The sequence below is a fragment of the Geospiza fortis genome, unplaced genomic scaffold (assembly GCF_000277835.1).
Source record: "Geospiza fortis unplaced genomic scaffold, GeoFor_1.0 scaffold240, whole genome shotgun sequence".
In the NCBI taxonomy this organism is placed as follows: domain Eukaryota; kingdom Metazoa; phylum Chordata; class Aves; order Passeriformes; family Thraupidae; genus Geospiza; species Geospiza fortis.
Window position 1 is genome coordinate 3,077,642 of NW_005054379.1, and position 21,200 is coordinate 3,098,841.

General features: G+C 38.2%; 1 protein-coding gene across 1 annotated transcript; it reads left to right on the forward strand.

The window, feature by feature from the left end:
- Window positions 1-67: 67 nt before the first annotated feature.
- Window positions 68-17,974, forward strand: PLAA (phospholipase A2 activating protein). Its single transcript, XM_005425014.3, has 14 exons — window positions 68-172; window positions 1,997-2,190; window positions 3,131-3,231; window positions 3,315-3,435; window positions 3,777-3,944; window positions 4,974-5,109; window positions 5,612-5,781; window positions 7,258-7,415; window positions 8,483-8,702; window positions 10,683-10,751; window positions 12,328-12,399; window positions 13,249-13,350; window positions 13,947-14,111; window positions 15,571-17,974. The coding sequence occupies exons 2-14, from the start codon at window positions 2,019-2,021 to the stop codon at window positions 16,134-16,136; spliced, it is 2,220 nt and encodes a 739-aa protein (XP_005425071.1). The 5' UTR covers window positions 68-172; window positions 1,997-2,018; the 3' UTR covers window positions 16,137-17,974.
- Window positions 17,975-21,200: the final 3,226 nt, after the last annotated feature.

Here is a 21,200-nt window from a genome sequence, read left to right on the forward strand (position 1 = left end):
CCTGTTCGCTGGCGGCGCTCGTGGTTGGCATTGTTACTTGTAGAGAATCAGGTTAGGGGTTTAGAAATGATCTTCAAGATCAGCTAGTCCCAGTACCTCAGCCACGGACAGGGACACCTTTCACCAGAACAGTTTGCTTAGAGCCCTGTCCATCCTGGCCTTGAGCATTCCCGTGAGTATCCACAACTTCTCTGCAGGGGCCCTGTAGGCCCCTTTAGATACTGGAAAGTTGCTATGAGGTCTCCATGCAATTTTGTATTTTCCAGGATAAGCAGGCCTAACTTCTGCATGTCTTTGGGGAAAGTTGTATGCTTTAAAGCAGTTTTGCTGTACATCGATGTTGTAGTGTGCTTTGGAAATTGGAACAATGTCAATAGTTCTAGGCATCTTTTTTCCTAGGTGGTATTAATAGTGTTGTTTCTACTTCATGGTATTCAGTGCCCAAGTAATCCTGCTAAGTAAGAGTGCTGCCATTTTGACAGTAAGGCAGTGTGCTTTGAAAAAAAGCACACCAAAAAACCCCATCCTTTCTCACTCTTGCTAGACAAGCTTCTTTAAACGTAAAATGGATTATGAACAAAAAACCGTACAGAAAAGTAAATACACAAACACTTAGAAAAAGAAAAAAATATCCCAAGATTAATTTTCCTGATATTCATGTTGCACAGGGTTGTCTCCTACTAATTTGTGTCGTTGAATTCACAGAGTGATTTTTTCAGCATATTACCTTGACCAAAAGCTGACCAGATACACTGCTAAGCAACGCGTGTGGGAGGTGTTGGGTATTGCTGGAAGCTACAGGGTGTACCTCCTCCCAGACTTGTAGTTGTGTATTGTGATCTGTATTCTGAAGTTACTAGGCATGAATATTCTTCCCATTGCCTTCATGTGAAATAGAATAATTGGCAGATTTGCTGAGTGCTCACATGTCTCTTCGTATTGATCTCTGGAGCTCTGCGGCTGAGGTGAAGAAAAACTAATCTTATTAAGTGGGTCTTATTGAGTCTGTTATCACAAGACAAAGAACTTGCTAAATTGCACAGAAATTTGCAGGAGGAGAGGAATTCTAGTTCTAACCCACAGTTTTTGAGAACTTTGTGAGGAAGAAGACATAACTTACTTGTATCAACTTACTATGTCGATATTGATTATGCTTCTCTGCTTCCGAGGCTCAGGGACTACAGTAGTCAGGGTTCAGTGGGTGAGCACACTACTGTGTGCTATTTTGGTTCAGCTTTTTCAAGAAGAGATGTTGCCTTCTATAATTTGTTCTATGTGCCTTAAGGGGAGATCTTTTAGAATCTAGAAGAGTATTGTGATTTCCTAACATATTTCAAGTTTGCCAAGCTTTAGGGTTTGAAGGATAACTGTGTGATATCATATGATAGGTTACGTATTTGTGAGCGCAAACAAACACAGGAAAACAGAGCAAGCACACAGCACCACAACCTGCATGTTTATCCTATGGGAATAAGTAGCTTTTTTTGGTTAGTACTGTAACTACTGAGATTGGCTGAGGATGAAGAAATGAGGGTGCTGGTTGAGTCCATTATGATCTGTTTAACTTTTATTCCTCTATAGTGCTCCTAATGAAGAGCCAGTGAATACACATGGCTGGCAGTAAACTACATTTGTGTGCTCTTACTTTAGCATGTACTTGGACATACATTTGAGTTTTCAGAAAAAAAAAAAGATGCCATAAAGGCAGACTGTAGCTATTTCTGATAAAATTTGGCAGAGTGTTTGCCAATGAGCAAGAAAAAAGAAAAGTCCTTCCAGGCCTATCACTGCATTGAAAAATAAGTGGAAAGCTTTAGTATTGTGTACAGGGAGGAATTCTGGGATGTAAATTTTGTCTTAAATTTCTTCTTTCTAGGCCATCTATAGTACTTGTTCAGTGCAAGGCAAGCATAGTTATTAATTAAAGAACTGTAATTTACTCAAATAAAGTACTGTTTCTGTCATGATTCTAAACTGATTATCATCTATGTTTAAGTCTTAACAGGGGTTTTACTGAGATGCACTGTATGAGTGGCCACTCAAATTTTGTATCTTGCGTGTGCATCATACCTCCAAGTGACCTCTATCCTCGTGGGCTGATTGCAACTGGTGGCAATGATCATAATATTTGCATTTTCACAGTTGACAACCCAGCTCCTCTTTACGTTCTTAAGGGTCATAAAAACACAGGTATGTCATAATTATATTTTGGAGTTTTTTACATAAAAGTTAACCTGATTTATTAGAGAGGAAATTAAAACAAATTTATGAAACTCAATTTTGATTTATTTGGTATATAATGTAACAAACTGTTTAATTATGTCCTCTGCAAATAGGATTTTATAATCTTAATTCATGCAGTGACCATTCATTGCAAGGACTTCTAAGTTTGTCCTGATAAATGTTTGAACTTTCACTGTCTCTCAAAATTCCTGGCAATTCACAGAATGATTACCCTTTTGTTAAGAATTGCACTTTTAAGAAGCAGTTAGTTCTTCATGTATTAATTTTTTTGTCAAAGCTGATACAAGTGGAAAAAAATGAGCTTCCTAAATAAACTTCCTCTGCCCATTTTGTTACTTAGATGAGTATTTAATATTAATTGGTGCTTTAAATACAGAGCTTTACACTGTGTAAATTGCAGATTACCTTTCTACTAAATCTTTGAATCCCACCACAGTTTCTTGGTGATAGTATTTTGCCTTCCAAGAAGGTGAGCTAAGTATTTTTCATATGAAATAACTTCTTGAAGACATAAATTAATACCTATAGACAAAACATGTCTTTCTCTTAAAAACTACACATTTGCATTAATTGTGTGTCTTGACTAGTTATCTCACCTGTTTGTCATCATATTCTAGTCCAAGAGAAGAGATCTATGACTGTGAGAAATTTTAAAATATGAGTGGCAAAAATATTTCAATTTTTTAAACCTAAAATTAGGAGAATTTTAAGCAGCTTCTTTCTGGGTTGCAATGCAACTACAGTTCACTTAATTCTTCTCTAGACTCCTCAACACTAAATATGCTACTAATACCAAATAAATCCTCTTAATTGAATCTTTTGAAATTACTTAAGATTTGTAGCAGTGCAGGGTACTTGTCAGTTCTGACTTGAATGTTCATTCCAGTTTGCAGCCTTTCATCTGGGAAATTTGGCACATTATTAAGTGGATCATGGGATACAACAGCAAAAGTCTGGTTGAATGACAGATGTATGATGACATTACAGGTATGAAGTTTCTCTACGTGAATGTGAAATAAGTACTCTGAATTTGATTCTGACATGTCTTAACAATGTTGGGTTTTTTGCAGGGTCACACAGCTGCAATATGGGCAGTGAAGATACTTCCTGAACAGGGATTAATGTTGACTGGTTCAGCTGACAAAACTATAAAACTGTGGAAGGCAGGCAGATGTGAAAGAACATTCGCTGGTAAATGTTGCTGCAGTTGATAATTTCACTGGTGTGGTCTGTTCTTGTCAAAAGAGAAAAAACATTAAAATCTTACAAGAGCATGGATAAACTGAACGATATTTAGTCAGGATTTTGAAAGTAATCTACTTTTTGAAGTAGTTATGTCCAGAGGCCACATGACATCTAAAAAAATAAGATATTTCTCACAGAATTGTGAGCAATTAATTTTTTTTTCCTAACTGTTCCCACAAAGATTTGTTACCTGAATTTAGATGTGAACTATACTTATATTTAGAAGCGGTATATTGCTGCTAATGGAGACAATAACTGCATTAAAATTTTCTCTTCCTTTTGTAAAGGACATGAAGATTGTGTGAGAGGTCTAGCTATTCTCAGTGAAATGGAGTTCCTTTCCTGTGCTAATGATGCTAGTGTTCGAAGGTGGCAGATCTCTGGCGAGTGTCTGCAGGTGTATTACGGACATACAAATTACATATACAGCATTTCTGTCTTCCCTCGATGTAAAGGTAGGATTCCTTCCTGACTGTTACACAACATTCTTCAAAATGAAATGGGAGGGTGTGTATTCTGATGTTCTGTGCCACTGCCACAACTGAAGAACACCAGTACCATTTAATTTTTTTCTTACACCTAGTGTAAATAGATAAAAAAATACGTTGAGATTGACTCCGAGTTGCTCTGCTGTCAAAATTGCTCTGGCAGTATGTGGGATAAAAGGTCCTGGGTTAGGGCAAATTGAAAGCTTAATTAAAACTTAGATGAAACAGTGGGCAAAACTATTGTCTTTGCTGCCACTTGTATTTCAGTGCTGTTGCAGAGTAGTAAAATAGTAATGTATGGCATGCCAGTTTGAGATGATGTAAATTCAAATACTTCCACAATGTGCATTATATGTAGTTTAGGTTAAGAATTTCATGTTATGAGGCTTAATTACAGTTGTTTTCAGAGTTAGAGATTTAGAGGTTCAGAACTAACTGTTGAGCCAGTTGCAGAAGAAATTCCAAGTCAGTGACCTTTATGGGGTGTATTGGACACTTGCACATGTGTTCAATAGGTCTAGTGCATGTATATGGGTTAGTACTTATATTGTAGACCTCCTATGCCTTAAAATCCCTCGTTGAGGAGTTTGTAGACTTTTAAAATTGCTTTTGTGTGTTTCCTGATAAAGCAGGCTTATGTTCCAAAAGTTAGTTTGAAACAAATGTGAACTTATGCAACTATTGTGCAAGATGAAACTATGATGATTATAAAATCGTTCAAGCCCTTTAAAGGATGAAGGGATCTTTTTTGTTTTGGGCACAGTTTTATTCACTGTCTGGCTGCTTAATCTGCAATTTATGCACTTTGGATTTTTTGAGAATGCAAGTGAACAGTAGGTTTTTTTTGCTCTCTACTTGTAATTGAGACAAGTACTAAATTGCAGAAAGATTCTTTTACTGTTGTGATTTTTAGATATCCAGTTTCAGAATAGCATCCTTTATCACAGTATGCTGAAAATAGACTTCAAAAGTTTTTTTATATCTTTTTATTTTCAGATTTTGTAACAACTGGAGAGGATAGATCTCTTAGAATCTGGAAACAAGGGGAATGTGCTCAAACAATCAGACTTCCAGCTCAGTCTGTATGGTGCTGCTGTGTCTTAGACAATGGTGACATCGTAGTTGGTGCAAGGTATCCCAAGTTTTACTTTCAATATATTTGTAGATCCGAATCTGACAATCCTTGAAGAAATTGCCAGCATCACTTTGGATGTCAGTTTCATTTATATTTAAAAATAAAGCCGTCAGAGTGAATGTGCGTTAAATTTAAACATGCGCTACACTACATCCAAGAAGTAATTTTTTGATGTCATTCATGGGGTAGAGTGAGTTCTTTAGAAATGTGGTAAATCATGAATAGACTTGAGAATAAATTTAGTAAACATGGTATAAAAAACCATTTTGATAAGCATATTGTATCTTGACTTAAAAATTTTTCTGAAGACCGGGTTACCTGCTTGATTCCTTCTCTGTATGGTTTTAGTATGAGAGTGAATTCCTTTCATAGCAATAATTGGGAGGGGTAATTGGAAATAGCGATGATTTATTGCAACACAGAAGTCACCATTAGAATTTATGCAGTCATTGTGATATTTAAAATAGTATTTCTATTTGAATCTTTTCTCTCTGTTCAGTGATGGAATTATAAGGGTGTTTACAGAGTCCTTGGAACGTACAGCAAGTGCTGAGGAGATTCAGGCTTTTGAAAATGAGCTTGCCCAAGCATCCATTGACCCTAAAACTGGTGATTTAGGAGATATCAATGCTGATGACCTTCCTGGAAGAGAACACCTTAAGGATCCTGGTAAGTTACTATACTTCTGTCATGTCAGAGGTGCCTCCAAATCTTGGTTGGAGGTATTGAAGCTTCTGATGGTTTCTGAACTTAAAACTGTAATCCCTTTTGATAGGGTTACTGAAGGAAATGGCTTAATTTTGCTCTGGTATCCTTTCACAGATTCTTTTAGAAACAGGACTCAAGGTTTTTTGGTTTTGGGGGTTTTCTTATTCTCCTATGAGATAATTTAGAAAAGGGTGGAATTGATACTACATTATGTTTGAGATATTTTCTATCTGTTCTGCCAGCTTGTTCATACCAAGAGTATGTGAAACAGGTAATTTGTAAAAGGAGTACTGAATGTGCAGGTTTTTTTCTTAATGACAGTAGAAATGCAAATTTTCTGCTTTAGCTTTTGGCTTGAAAGATAGTCTTGATGGGCTGGGCTCACACTTTGTAGGTACTTGAGAATGCAGTAGAAGCAGTAGTAAACATTATTCTTAAACAGACAAATACTTTTTCCCAAGGTGAAGTAACCAGTGACTTCAGCCCTTGGCTATGATCAGGAAGTGGCATAGATCTTAGATCCATATGAAACTTTGCATCTTGTTAGACTATGAGAGAATATCACTTTTCTTAATTGGCATCTTGCTGAGAAGCTGATGAACTTCTGGAGTACTTGATCTAAGTATTGGTTTGGCCACTTGGTCGGCTGGCAGATACTGTTAGCATAATTGTAAGATGCTCGTTAAAATTGCTGATATTCTTGTTGTGAGATGTAGTATTTTGTCTGGGTTTTGCTGGGATAGAGTTTATTTTCTCCATAGTAACTATTATGGGGCTGTGTTTAGGATTTGTGCTTGAAAACAGGGCTGATAACACAGGGCTGTTTTTGTTATTGCTGAGCAGGGATAACACAGAGCCAAGGCCTTTGCTTCTCCTCACCCACCCCACCGGTGAGGAGGCTGAGGGTGTGCAGGGAGCTGGGAGGGGTGCAGCTGGGACAGCTGACTCCAGCTGACCCAAGGGGAATCCCCATACCATTCAACATATAGACTAGGGGGAAGAAGAAGGAAGTGAGAGGGGATATGTTTGCAGTGTTGGCATTTGTCTTTCCAAGGAATTGTTGAGCCTGATGGAGCCTTGCTCCTCTGGAGACAGCTGAACACCTGCCTGCCCATGGGAAGTGGTGTATGAATTCCTTGTTTTGCTTTGCTTGTGCATGTGGTTTTTGATTAACCTTTTAAAATTATATCTCAGTCACCCAATTTTTCACTTCTATGCATCCAATTCTTTCCTGCACCCCAACCACGAAGCCAGTGAGTGTGTCTGTGTGGTGCTTAGTTGCCATCTGGGGTTAAACCGTGTATCTGCTTAATTCCTGTGCTGTTGATTCAAGTGTTGTTGAACTGTTTTTAAATTTTTAATGCTGAGCGCCATTTGAGTATTTTTCTCTCCTAAAGTAAATCATATCCTTGAAATTGTTTGAACTCCTGCCTACAGGAACAAGAGATGGACAGACACGGCTTATTAAAGATAATGGGAAAGTAGAAGCATATCAATGGAGTGTTAGTGAAGGAAGATGGATAAAGATCGGTGATGTTGTTGGTTCTTCTGGAGCCACACAACAAACATCTGGAAAAGTTTTATTTGAAGGAAAGGTATATGCAAACTTTAATTTGTTTCATTCTTTCCTAAGTAACTGGTCTTTGTTCATATAAAATATAATTTAGAAAACAGGTCTTTGAAAAATATCTGTATTAGAAAACAGGAACTTTTTTGTTACCTTTGATCTCAGAGGTAGAAGTGTAAGTAAGTACAGTTTATTACTTACAAAACACATTTTGTAAAATGAGCAAGCCAATAGACACATTATTTTGGAGAAAGGTAAACCATTACTAGAGAAGTTGTCAAGTTCTATTGTATGTATTGTTAATACCTTGAGAAGTTAGTTTTAATATCCTTCCCAAAGGAAATTAACTTTATAATGCAAGGCTTACCTAAAATGTTAGATACCAGACTTTCTGTACTGCTTCTGTATAGTAACTATTGAACCTAAAAACAGGTAAGCTGACCTAAAGACATATAAGCTGAAAAATGTTTCCTTTACTGAAATATACACAGAAAAGCTTGTCAGGGTCCGCCACAGAAGAAATGCCTCCAAAATACTGATTTTCACTCTCACAGATTTTAAAGAAACATTAGGAAGTCGTTTGCTAGCATTAGAAGTGTACTTTTAAGACTCAAATTTCTTGAGATGTCTGATTGTTTTATAGCGTTGGAGGGAGCCAGATGTGTCCATGATAGTGACCTGATGCATCTTTATTTGGTAATATATCTGTACATGCATTATGATATGTTGTTTTACTCTGCTCTTCTTGAGCAGAAAGTTCTGGGAAATACAGGTTTAAGTGTGATTTTTGCCTGAACAGAGTTCGTATTCTTCTTAGCAGCTGGTACAATGCTGTGTGTTTTGGATATAGTATAGCAACAGTGTTACGACACACTGATGTTTTGGCTGTTGCTAAGTAATGTTTAGTGTTTACCCTAAATCAGCAAATGTTTACTTGCAATCTCTCAGGAGAGTATTGATGATATGTTCTGTAAGTAGCAGTGGTTTAAGTTTTTAGGCTTAGGTCTGGGCCTCTGTTACACTACATTTAATACAACATTACATAAAAAGTGCTGGAAGACTTCTAATATGTTTTTATTTTTATTCCACTTGAAGGAATATGACTATGTTTTTACCATTGATGTAAACGAAAATGGGCCTTCCTACAAACTGCCATATAACATCACTGATGATCCTTGGCTGACTGCATACAACTTCCTGCAAAAGAATGATCTAAATCCTATGTTTCTGGATCAGGTGGCCAAGTTTATTATGGACAACACTAAGGGGCAAACACTGTTGAGTACAAGTAATCAATTTTCAGATCCATTTACAGGTAAATATTTTAAAGTTAAGTGATGACATTAGATACTCCTCTGAGTTTTGTGTCTTCAGCACACTCTGACTGATCTTCCACACCATCATTAGTGAAGATGTGGAGCAGGACTGGATGCACTACTCATGTCTAGGGTACACCACCAGTGGCTGGATTCCAGCAAATGTTGTTGCACTGGCCACCACCCTCTGGCCGTGGTTGTCCCATTAGGTTTCAATCCATATCCCTTCCATAGAGTCATAGAATCATTTAAGATTGGAAAAGACGCTTAAGAATATTGAGTTCAGCCACTAACTGACCACTTCCATGTTCACCCCTAAATCATATCCCATATTCACATAGTTCTTCGGATGCTTCAGGCACTTCCCTGGGCAGCCTATTCCAATGCCTGACCACCCTTCCAGTATAGAACTTTTTCCTAATACCCAATCTAAACCTCTCCTGGTGCAGTTTGGGACCACTTCTTTGCATCCTTTTACTGGGACAAGAGACTGACCCCCATCTTGATACCTTTCAAATTCTTGTAGAGAGCAGTAAGGTCCACCTGCACCAGTTAAACACCCCCAGTTCCTTCAGGTGCTTCTCATAAAACCTGTGCTCCAGACGCTTCACCAGCTGCATTGCCCTTTTCTGGACTTGCCTGCAGCACCTCAGTGTGTTTGTTGTTGTGAGGGGCCCAGAACTGATCACAGGATTTGAGGTGTGGCCTCACCAGGGGCAAGTACAAAGGGACAGCTACAGCCCTGGTCCTGCTGGGATAAAAGCCGAGATACTATTGTCCTTCTTGGCCACATAGGCACACTCTTAGGTAATGGTCAGGCAGGTGATGATCAGCATTGCCAGGTCCTTTTCTTCTGGGCAGCTTTCCAGCCACTCTGTCCCCAGCCTGTATCTCTGCACAGGGTTGTTGTGACCCACGGGGAGGAGCCAGTACTTGGCCTTGTTGAACCTCACAGAATTGTCTGCCCACGCAGATTTCAGTGTCATAGCTCTTGAACAACTTCTACAGATACTTTCATATCCTTAAATGATTGAGGGCAAAGGCACAGATAGTTCCGAAAAAAAAAAGCCAAAAAACGAAAAATATTCAGCAAAATTCTAATCAAGCCAGTTGTATTTTTCAGTCTAGTCTTTTTTTTCCAGTGAAAGAAAGGTCCAGTTTTCATACAAGAAGTGCCAGATGCTGTTAAAACAATTAATAAAATGCAAAAATTTAGCCAGAGGATTAATCAAAATACATAAATGTGAAATACATAAATGACCTTTTTCAGGCAGGAAATGGAACTAGAACAAATTGATTACTGATAAGCTAAACCATGTTAATCAATTACATCTGCTTATCACATTTACAAAACAAACTAATTAAATTAATTTCACAAAGATGAATTTAAGAAGAAAATAGCATTAAAATAATTGAGCTAAATCTTTTTCTTGCAAGGGACTGATAATGGGAATACAGGCTTGTTGGTTTATATGTAAGTCTGAGAGCTGCAGTTGTCCCAGAAGTAATTAGGTAGGAAAAGACCTCTGAGATCAAGTCTAACCTATAACTGAACAGCACCGTGTCAACTAGACCGTGGTACCAAGTGCCACACATTCAGTCTTCCCTTTAACACCTCCACCACCTCCCTGCTCAGCTCATTCCAGTATCGAATCACCATTTCTGTGAAGAAATTCTTCTTCATGTCCTACCTAAACCTCCCCCAGTGCAGTTTAAGGCTATGCCCTCTCCTCCTGTCACTGGTTGCCTAGGAGAAGAGGCCAATCCCCAGCTGGCTACAGCCTTCTTTCAGGAAGTTGTAGAGTGAGGTAAGGTATCCCCTGAGCCTTCTTTTCTTCAGGCTAAACAACCCCAGCTCCCTCCGCCGCTCCTCATAGGATAGGCACTCCAGACCTTTCACCAGCTTTGTTACCCCTCTCTGGATTTTAATAACATCAAGGTGTGTTTAATAGTCCTTGCTTTTCTTGGTGTTTGACTAGGTGCTGGACGTTATGTTCCAGGCTCTTCATCTGGATCAAGTGCAATACCTGGGGCAGACCCATTTACAGGTAATGTAAAATTCATATCTGTCTGGCTAGCACTTAAGATACACATTTCAGTTGTTTTCTGTTGCATTCAATGTTTAGCTCCAGACAGCTGTTTCTTGCAGTTTTCTGTTTGGGGCAGTAGTGTGGAACAGCCTGGTAAGGTGGGCTCTGCCACTTCAAAGCATACCGAGATCTTTTCAGTAGAGGTAAGCCCTTTGCTGTTGGGTCTGCCTCATGTTACTTTGTCCACTACAGCAGAAGAGTAAGGACCTAAACCTTTTGTTTTGCCAGACTTCATATTCATGAACCACACAAGATTAGGTATATTCATAGAGGTAGTTTTCTATTTTCATTTTTACTTGGTTTTTTTTTTTTTACATCTTTATTGGTACCATCCGCCCCATATCTTAGATTCTGATCCTCATTGGTATAGCTATTGTAAAGTCCTCCTCACTAATTTAGTAGTCTTGTTTGCAAAAACATTCCCAGTTCCAGCCCTGCATTGGCAGACTTCTCCCATCCCTGATTAAGAGCTCTTGGTCCTCAAAGAGGTTCCTGTAATCACTGGATGCCAAAATCTTGCCTGCAAAACCAGCCGTCCAGTGAGTTTTGGATCCACTTGATAAATCCATTTGCATTCCAGCATTTCTGCTTTGTTCAGAGTAACAAAGAAATGCCCTGAACTCTTCAGCCTTGTTCTCAGAGCTCTCTAATCACTCTTGAAATCCTCCAAGACCTCCTTGGCAAAACCATTGATTGCCATGTGGAAGAGTAGCAGAGTAACAGTCTGAAGGCCAGGCAAGGCTTGTTAGTGTCTCTGTGGCATCCTTGCCCCAGCAGACACATACTTCACAAGTTACCAGGCCATATGCATAGGCAGGTGCCTCCCTACCATGCAGGATGTTACTCTGCTTCCCATCACTGCTGCTTGCCTTTCCTGTTTTTGGAAACATGAGATGTAGTTTCAACTGGCTCTTAACACATCACTGCTGGGTGTTTGTCCACACCAGTGCCAGGGTGCTCACTGCCTGCTCTTGCAGTTGCAGGTACACAGGTAGAGCAGAAGCCTTTGTGCTATTACAAAAACTCACAGCCTTTGGTCTTCTGAGTCTTGACAGCCTTCTGTGTCCAGCTGTTTCTCCTCCATGGCTTTTGTGGCTCTGTGGTCTCTGTAGATGGAGGCCTCATTGAGGCCTCAGTGCAAGAGAGTCCAACTCCCAAAGGAGAGACCTCTCATGGCTCAGGCACAAGAGAGTCACTGCCAGGGCAGTGTGCCCTCCTGCTGGAACTTGTCATGGATAAGGTATCTGCTGTGCTGAAGCCCACTTCACCTGTGAGTGCCAGAGATCCCACAGTGTCCCACAGTGATGACACAGTGTCTCCCAGCTGTGGGCTCACAGCTTGTGAATGCTGTCATCGCCAACATCCTCGCACAGGCATTGATTTAATCCTTAGAGAGGTGTTGAACACTACTTTGTATTTCCTTTAGTGCAGAAAAATCGTTTTTAATAGTTTTGTTTGAAAAGTAGTAACTAAATACCGGTATACATTACCTCTTTATTGGTGATGGTGTTTAAAAACTTGACATCTTTTTTAGGTGCTGGTCGCTATGTTCCTGGTTCAGCATCAAACACAGTACCTCCAGTGGGCGGGGTTGATCCATTTACAGGTAAGAGAAATGTCTGCCAGTGAAAAACATTCCTGATTGTTAGGTTTGTTGTTTTCCTCTGACACGATTTCTGCATTGATGCAAATTCATACTTTATTAAAAATAGCAGATTGAAGCTGCTTATACTCTGAAATTAATCATAAAAGAGGGATAACAGAGCCTTCCTTTGCCTGCAGGAATCATGCACACAAGCATTAAAATGTATAATATTAATAATATGACAGGATTATTGATCTCCTAGTAGTTGTGTTGTTGATCAGAAAAACTGATACATAGTTAATGGGCATTATACAATATCAGCCGCTAGATCTGTGAGTTTAAGAAATCATTATGGGTGATGATAAAAGCTTTATATTGCTCCTTAAAAAAAGACATTTCAGGCTACTACTGCATGTGCCCTAACTTCATCATGTCTGCAAATCTTCTAATATGTGAACAGTTTCATTATGAAAATAATAAAAATACAAGATTTCAGGGGCAAGAGGGATATTTTTCCTAAAAAGATCCATGCCATTTTTATGTGTCAAGTACGATAGCTGTTGCTATAAGTGACTGTGTATTTAGTTCACATAATTAAGAAATGACTGTTAATAATTTCAACTTTCATGTGAAGTTGAAATGTAAAGTTCATGTAAACTTTTACATGAGGGGGGAACAGTTTGTGAAGATATTGCTTTCAGGAATGTAAAAATAATGTAAGGAATGACAGCTGTTTGCATAGACATTCAGGGTTTTTTTCAAGAGACGTTTTTCTGAGTAATGTCCAGGAGTAGAGAGTTACTGCTAGGACATCATTCTATATCAGACACCTTGGTACACCGTGGAATGCTCTGTATTTCCCTTCTGTAGGAATGGATGCCTACCAGTCAGCTGCAGCTAAAGTTGAAAATATTTATTTTCCGAAGAAAGATGCTGTCACCTTTGACCAGGCCAATCCTACGCAGATACTGGGTCAGTGTTTTAATATCAAGGATTTTTTAAAATATTTTTGAAGTAATTTGATTGAGATTTTTAAAAAAACATTTCCTTAATGCCAGATCCATTACATTAATCTAATAGTTCGATTTTTAAATCACACTGAAGATTGAATATAGCATATGTCATAAGCAAAACATGATCACATGATTGAAGTAAAAATAAAAAAATTATGATCACACTAAGAACATCCAGTACCTTTAATGTTTTTACTACTTAATAAAAGAGCAAAACTAAATTGTATTTCAGTTATGAAAGCTCTGTTGTTCTTATGACTCCTTTCTGCATTTTTATCTTTATATAGGCATTTTCTAAAATTTTTCTACAAATTCTGAATCTTTGTGTCGCATTGTTCAAGTGAAATTAATAGTAACAATCATTGTGATAATTAAAATCTTGAAATGAGAAATTATCAAATTGGAAAACATGTTTAAAAAATCTGACCCCCCAAGAACCACTCAATTGCAATAGTTGTTACTTGTTTTTAAAGTGCTTTTGTAGCATTTCAGTTGAGATCTCAATTTCTGAAGTTCTGTTTTGGGAAAGTTGTGCCTCTTCTTTTGGTATTATAGGCAAATTAAAGGAACTTAATTGCAGTGCAGCTGAAGAACATAAGCTTACTGAAGATGACTTGATAATCCTAGAAAAGTTACTGTCTGCAACATGCAACACCTCTACGGAAACACCTACAGCACAGCAACTTCAGACTTTATGGAGAGCAGTTAACTGGCCAGAAGGTAAACTCTTACAATTGTTTTTTGCATCATCTCATCAGTACTTCACCATGAATGAAAAGACTCATCATGCTGTATGTTACACTGAGTCAGTCCCAAAGACTTGATAGCCCAAGTAGAAAAGAGAAGATGAATAAAAGGTGCTGACAGCAGTGATCAGCTTCAGGGGCAAATTTGGTAATTGGCTGTCAAGTTTTTTTGGCAAAATAATAAACATAAAGAGGACACTTGATTTAAAAGTCAGTTATGATTATTTCATTAGCAGGGCCATCCTCAAAAAGGTGTGAGACTTGTCAGGAAATAGAGTAAGGAAGTGCGAACTTGGCATCCTAAGCTGTTACCAAATGAGAGATGAAATTATGAGATAAATTATGGGGAAAAAAAATCAAAAGTAGCTCCTGTTTAATATGGTAGAGAAGAAGTTACTGATGCTATGCTATATGATCAAAACTGCATTAGTGAAATGACATGCTGGAAGAATGGAAGTGGAGGTGATATAATTACATTTAATAATATTGTCAGCACTGATGGATTGGAAAAGGTATTTTGGTTGTTACAGCACATTCTGGAAGAAACAATTGTTTGCACATACAAATATCTAAGAATGGTTAAAATTAACTTTTTTTAAAAATTGCAGTTAAAGATTTACTAATAAGAAAAACATTTCAATATTAAAAATTCGTGCTCATTTTATAATATCACTTAATCAAATAGTGTTTTGCATAAAGAGGAGCTGGTGATGGCCAATGTCATACCTTCCAGACTCTTTGTATTGTACAAGGCATTAATTCTGAAGATTCTGCATATATGCAGGAAAAACCTGTAATAAGATAAGTAGTTGGACAAGTTCAGTTTTGATTTGGTTGAAAGCATTGGATACCAGTAGTAGATACAAAGATATATATGTATTCAGAATCTGGGGAAGGGGGGACATTACAAGCTTTCAGTTCAGTTTCCTTACAATGATTTCCAGCTCTTCAGTTGAGAAGATGTTTTTTATTTTCTTCTCTTGTAAGCAGTTTTGTAGCTATATTGTACTGTAAGTTATGGAATGAGGACAAAGGGAGATGCTGTCTATGTAGGGGTGATCAGTCACTGAACTTTCAGCTTTCAGAGGCTTTTTTGGATTACTTAACATATCTTGTGCTTACCTTCAGTGTTATCAATTAGAGATTTTAGACAAAGAAAAGAAAAGATTTTAAGATTTTCTGCAAAGCCCTATGTTAATCCTAAATTAAGGATTGTGTATTTTTTAATGATAATTGAAGTGTTACTGGAATAGATTTGTCAATATTTGTCTTTATGAATGTGAAACAATTTATGCTTCACTTACGCATGAAACTGTTACTGTCTGTTCCCAAACCTGTAGGGCAAATAAGGTCTGCATCTGAAAGAAACTCACTGATAAATTTATACATAATGCAGTATTAATACTAAAATTTTGTTTTGTTCTGTTTCTTAGATATTGTCTTTCCAGCGCTAGACATTCTTAGATTGTCTGTCAGGCATCCCACTGTGAATGAAAACTTCTGCAGTGAAAAGGAACATGTACAGTTTATCATCCTTCTTCTTAAATTTCTGAATCCTAAAGGCAAACAAGCAAACCAACTGTTGGCACTTAGAGCTCTTTGTAATTGTTTTGTCAGCCATGCAGGCCAGAAGCTCATGATGGAACAGAGGGATGAAATAATGACACAAGCAATAGAAACTAAATCAGGCAGTAATAAGAACATCCATATTGCACTGGCCACACTGACATTGAACTATGCTGTATGTTTACATAAAGTCAACAACGTTGAGGGCAAAGCCCAATGTTTATCAGTAATCAGCACAGTTATGGAAGTTGTTCAAGATCTTGAAGCCATTTTTAGACTGCTTGTGGCTCTTGGGACGCTAATCAGTGATGATACAAATGCTGTGCAATTAGCTAAGTCTCTGGGAGTTGATTCTCAAATAAAAAAGTATGCCTCTGTATCAGAACCAGCTAAAGTAAAAGAGTGCTGTAGGTTTGTTCTTAATCTGTTATAATAATTTTTTCTTAGCACTTGGAAGACAGTGTATGCAGAAAAAAAGATGCTTTTGTTCATATTTTATGACAGACTATACTTGGGAAAATACTGTGGATTAATTACACTTGTTTCAAGATACAGAGCAAATAAAACTTTTTTCACTGTTTGTCATTGGACTGCTTTTCTGAAGTGATCAGTGCACAGAAGCTTTGCAAGGAGTCTAGACATTGCTCAGATAAAAATAGGTCACCAAGAAGTCAAACTATATCAGTACTTACAGGTCATCCAGACAGAAGGGTAGGAAATGGCTGTTATTTAGTGACTGTCAACTCTGACACCTACCCCAAACACGTTCTGTGTTCCAGCATGATTCGTCTGTTTCTTCACTGTGGGTTTTTTTTCAGTGGATGTGGGGCCCTGAGGTCTCCTTAAGTTCAGCAGTGCATTTCACAAGCTTATTAGTTAACCTTAGTTAATATTAACCCTTTTCAAATAGCCTGGTAAGGAAATTTTTCAGCAGCTTTCTCCACTTCCTTTTGAAACTTAACTTTTATGGCTCTTATGTCTTTTAACCCTAGGGCTAGATGACTTTTTGAGGGGTAGAACCTCTACCTGCCATATGGATGTTGTGTTTCACTCATAAATTTTTATCTTGCAGCTTGTAAAATGGCATGAACTTCTAGAGAAGCCTTTAACTTGACTTTTTAATTTTTAAGGACAGAAATACCCCTCTAGTTAATAGCAGGTGTCTTATTCCATGTTGTAAAATCTAGATGATTAAAATAGGTCATCTTGAAGAGTGGGAGAGCAGTCTACACCTAGAGAAGAGATTGAGCAGCAGAAGCTTGAAGAAGCTTCCTAAAGGTGGTTGGTGTACCCTGCCTGTCAGTGTTTTGAGGCATTTGGACAATGTCCTTGATAAGAGGCTCTAATTTTTGTCCAGAAATGTTCAGGTCTCTTTACAACTGAAATACTCTGTTGTAAACTGCACGTATTTGAAGTGAAGTTTTATCAAGCAGCTTTAACTTCATAACTGTGGTGACTGTTGAAAGGGAAAATAATACTTTGCAACTTATTCCAGCAGATCTAAGATGTTCACCTGAAAAGGGAAATGCTATTTTCTACTACTGCAAGCGTTACAGTTGGGTTCAGAATTAAGATGAGCTAAAGAGGGTCAGTGTTTAAGTTGCATTTTTCATTAGACTACTAAAAGGGAAAACAGGAAAAAATGGGCAAAATTCTGGCACATGAACTCCACACCCCATGATACCTGCCTATGTTAGATGTGAAGAATTTTGTGACCAAGAGTTCTTAACTTTTGTTTTGCTCCAGCTACCTGAACTGAGTTACACGCTGCTTCCAGCAAACTTTGTCTCTCAGATCTTTAGTTGCACACTTGTACAGTTACACTTTGGATGGATTTCCAGATAAATACCCTCACAATCCTGATCATGGTCTGAGTCACACACTTTCTGATTTGATCTGTTGGAGGTTTATACATGAGGCAGTCCAACAAATTATTTGTGATTTACAGTGCTTGATAGATGAAGCCCTTCCTGGGAAAGCATCTAAGAAACTACCTTTAGGAAACATGTCTGTGAAATAATGTGCCTGTCTGTTGAATTTTGGTTGCCTACTATACAATTGTTCTTGAAGCTTCAGCTTTCTAATGCGTGCTCTTCAACTGTGTTTGTACCTGTGCTATTTTAAGAAATTATACGTGTCTTAATATTTTTGGTTTATTATTGTGGGATTGCTCTGTTACAGATTATCTCTTTACGTGAAAATTGTTATGAATTTCTCAGACCAAAAATTAATGTTTATATTAATAAACATACTCTGGCAACTCCCAAGAAATGGTATATTAAAAGGTATTACAAAATTCACTTAAACTTGCAGAGAAATGATGAGGCACAGCAAAAAATCCTTCTGGGGACTGCAGCACTAAGTGTTAGGTGAGATAAACAAAGCAGGCCAGGATGATTTGGAAAGATACCTGCTGCCACAGGGTACTGTGATACCAACCCTTCCATGATCTAGCATCATCTGGGAAAACAGGGAGTGGGGAATTGCTTTTGCTTTTAAATAGCGCTGTTTAGAACTCCATTGTGGTTCATGTCAGCATCCACATGCATAAACACATAAATGCATGTAAGAGTACTGCACAATCTGCTGCTGGGACCAATAAGAGCAATGCCTTAGACATGTCAGTAGGATGAAATTACTGTTGCAGTGAAAGAATGTTATATCTATAGTGGGAAATGTGCCAGACATGAGGTCCCAGGGTACAATTGAAAAATTTTGAGACCAGAGGCCATTGAAAATAAGTATGTGCCTGACACACAACTGGGAGCTGGCTTACTGTCTACAGTAGTACATTTTGAATAAGTTGATCTGCGTGCTAAGGGCTCCCGATTTCATTTATCAGGGGAATAGTTGAAATATGTTTGAAAGATTTCAAGAACCCCTTGAAGAGAAGCTGTGTCTTCTGCTAAGAATTCAAAGTCTCTCAGTAGATGACACAATTATTTTGTCATCTTTTTCTGAAATAGGAAGATTTTAGAAAGAATAGCCAACAGCACACAGTAGCATCTCACATTAAAGCATTGCTGTTAGGCATGGCTTGGGTTTTATGGAGTGGAAAAACTTGGGATCTACTTAGGCCAAAGCTCAGGACAAGTATAAAATGCCTTCCTAAGGAACTAAATAAGGAGTCAAAGCAGACTTAATGTCAGCACCAACTGCTGGACTTTCCAAGATAGAAGAAGACTACAGTAACACAAATTGGTCTAATCGATCACAAGGTTTCTTTAATGTGTGTTACTATGATGCACCTTGCTCCTATCAGGACCAAGCAATGTTAATTACTCAGTCATGTTCAGGCTACAGCCAGAAATAGACTAACTTCAGTCTCCAAACCTATTTCATTAAAAGCAGTGTACACTGAGCTGTACATTCATGAATAATTGGATGCACTGACTTTTATATAATGTAACATGCTATAATAATCTACAGGAGGAGTCTTACCATAGATCAGTATTACAGAGGCAACTCCAAATGCTTTAGGAAATGTAATAGCCTGCTGGTTTCAATTGTGTGAAGTATTTTGCTTAAAAATACTTAGTTAAGCTTAGCTGAATGCAATCCATTACTGTATACTGTGATCACTTGCCTCTTTTTGTCACTTCCTACTTAAAGCATCAACAAATCCAAAGTCTAGGAATAGTAGATGTTTCCCATCTTTTCAAAATGTGTACTAATTAGACTGAAATTAAATGTTTGGCAACAAGGTTCCCTATGCAGCTGTTGTGAGCCTGAAAAGTCTCTGGGTATTTTCAGATGTCCTATTCTTACAGTGGTTTTTTGATGCTTATTCACTGTAGAGATTGAGGTTTCAAATTTGGTAGGAAATTTTGTTTCTAGACTTCCCAGTTGCAAAAATAAATTTGCAATGTTCATGACACCACTGTTGGTCCGTACAAAACACGTTAAAAAATAGTTTAAAGTATGAACTACCCCTTTTTGACAGCAGAATTTGAAGCCTGTGAGCACATAAATTTGAATATTGTTACAAATCTTTTAATCAACAGCCCAGTTAGCTTCTGTATTCTGTATTCTACATTGATTTAAAACACAGTTTGCATGCCGAAGCATACACTGCTAAACTTTTTGTTTTTCTTACAGTTGCTCAAGTATCCCATTTTCATCCCAAACTTAGACCACTCCTCAGTGTTTCCTAATTACATTACCTCTGCCACCTTCAGTGTATGCTGAGGCTGTTATTCGCTGATGATAAATATGAACATCTATTCCCACAATCCAGGTAATTTTAACAACGTAGGCTAATCAGGATTAACTCTGATACTAATCTGCCTCTGCAGGGACTCAGGCTTGCTGAAAAAAGAAGTGATGGTACTTAGTAAATTCTAACCCTTTTGGAAGCAGTGTCAGCCCATGCAAATATGTATCATTTGCCCACAGCAGTTTTGATGCCACTAGTTTTGTACAACTTGCATTCAGCAGACCTGTGCCTAAATAGGCCAGTACCTCCCATTTGAAGATCCAACCCAATATGGACAAACTGGATGGCAACATGTTTGAACCTGGGAAAGAAAGCAGACAAAAAAGAACAGACATTCAGTTGTGTTAAATAAAGAAGAAAATTATTACGTATCTTTGCACAGTAAAGGAGATTTTTAATACAAACACTCTCTGCATTAGTTTGGACATTTGTCTTCCCTAGTCTTTAATTTTGACTAACTTTGGGATAATGGACTGAGTTCCCTCTGTAACCTTATTGGTGGCAGAAAGCTGATCAGCGTGTTAGTGAATTGTACAAAGCAGCCACCCGCCTTAAACAGGCTTCTCTGCTGCAATTCCCAATTGTTTGCATCCCATGAAAATACTTCTCCAGTATTCATTAAGTATCTTGGAAAGAGTTATTATTGTTCCAAAGTTATTGGCAATGCAAAACAGCTGCCCAGGGAGGAGTTTGCGGGTCCTTGCAGCATTGAAACAGGTTGAAAGTCAGGGAAAAGGTCAGAATTAAATAGTAGTTACAGAGGATAGAACTGCGGAATCATCGTAGAATCATCCATGTTGGAAGAGAACTGTAAGTAATCATCAAGTCCACCATTCACCCAGCATTATCACTGTAACCACTGAACCATTAAACCACACCACCAGCACCAGATCCAGACATGTCTTGAACGCCTCCAGGAACTCTACCATCAGGGACACTTATTCCAATGTCTGATCACCCTGACAGCGATAATCTTTTTTCCTAATATCTAATCTGAATCTCCCGTGTCTCAAATTAAGGCCATTTCCTCTTGTCCTCTCACTGCAGGCACGGCAGGAGAATCTCCTTTCAGGGAGTCCTAGAGAGCAATGGGGTCAACCCTGAACCTCCTTTTCTGTACACTAAATAACCCCAGCTCCTGGTCAGATGTGTTTTCTAGGCCCTAGATCACCGATATTTATGTAAAGAGGTGCGTGCCCACGCATGGCTGCAGTTTTTCTCTGGCCTCGCTCTCCCCTAGCCACCCTCCGTACACTCACAGCCCCTCCATCTCGCCTCTCG

Excerpts from the sequence above, each read along its gene's own strand:
- PLAA (XM_005425014.3), top strand. The coding sequence starts at position 2,019 with ATGCACTGTATGAGTGGCCACTCAAATTTTGTATCTTGCGTGTGCATC. Across the intron at positions 3,436-3,776 it reads ATGTGAAAGAACATTCGCTG|GACATGAAGATTGTGTGAGA; the intron begins GTAAATGTTGCT and ends CCTTTTGTAAAG. Across the intron at positions 5,782-7,257 it reads AGAACACCTTAAGGATCCTG|GAACAAGAGATGGACAGACA; the intron begins GTAAGTTACTAT and ends TCCTGCCTACAG.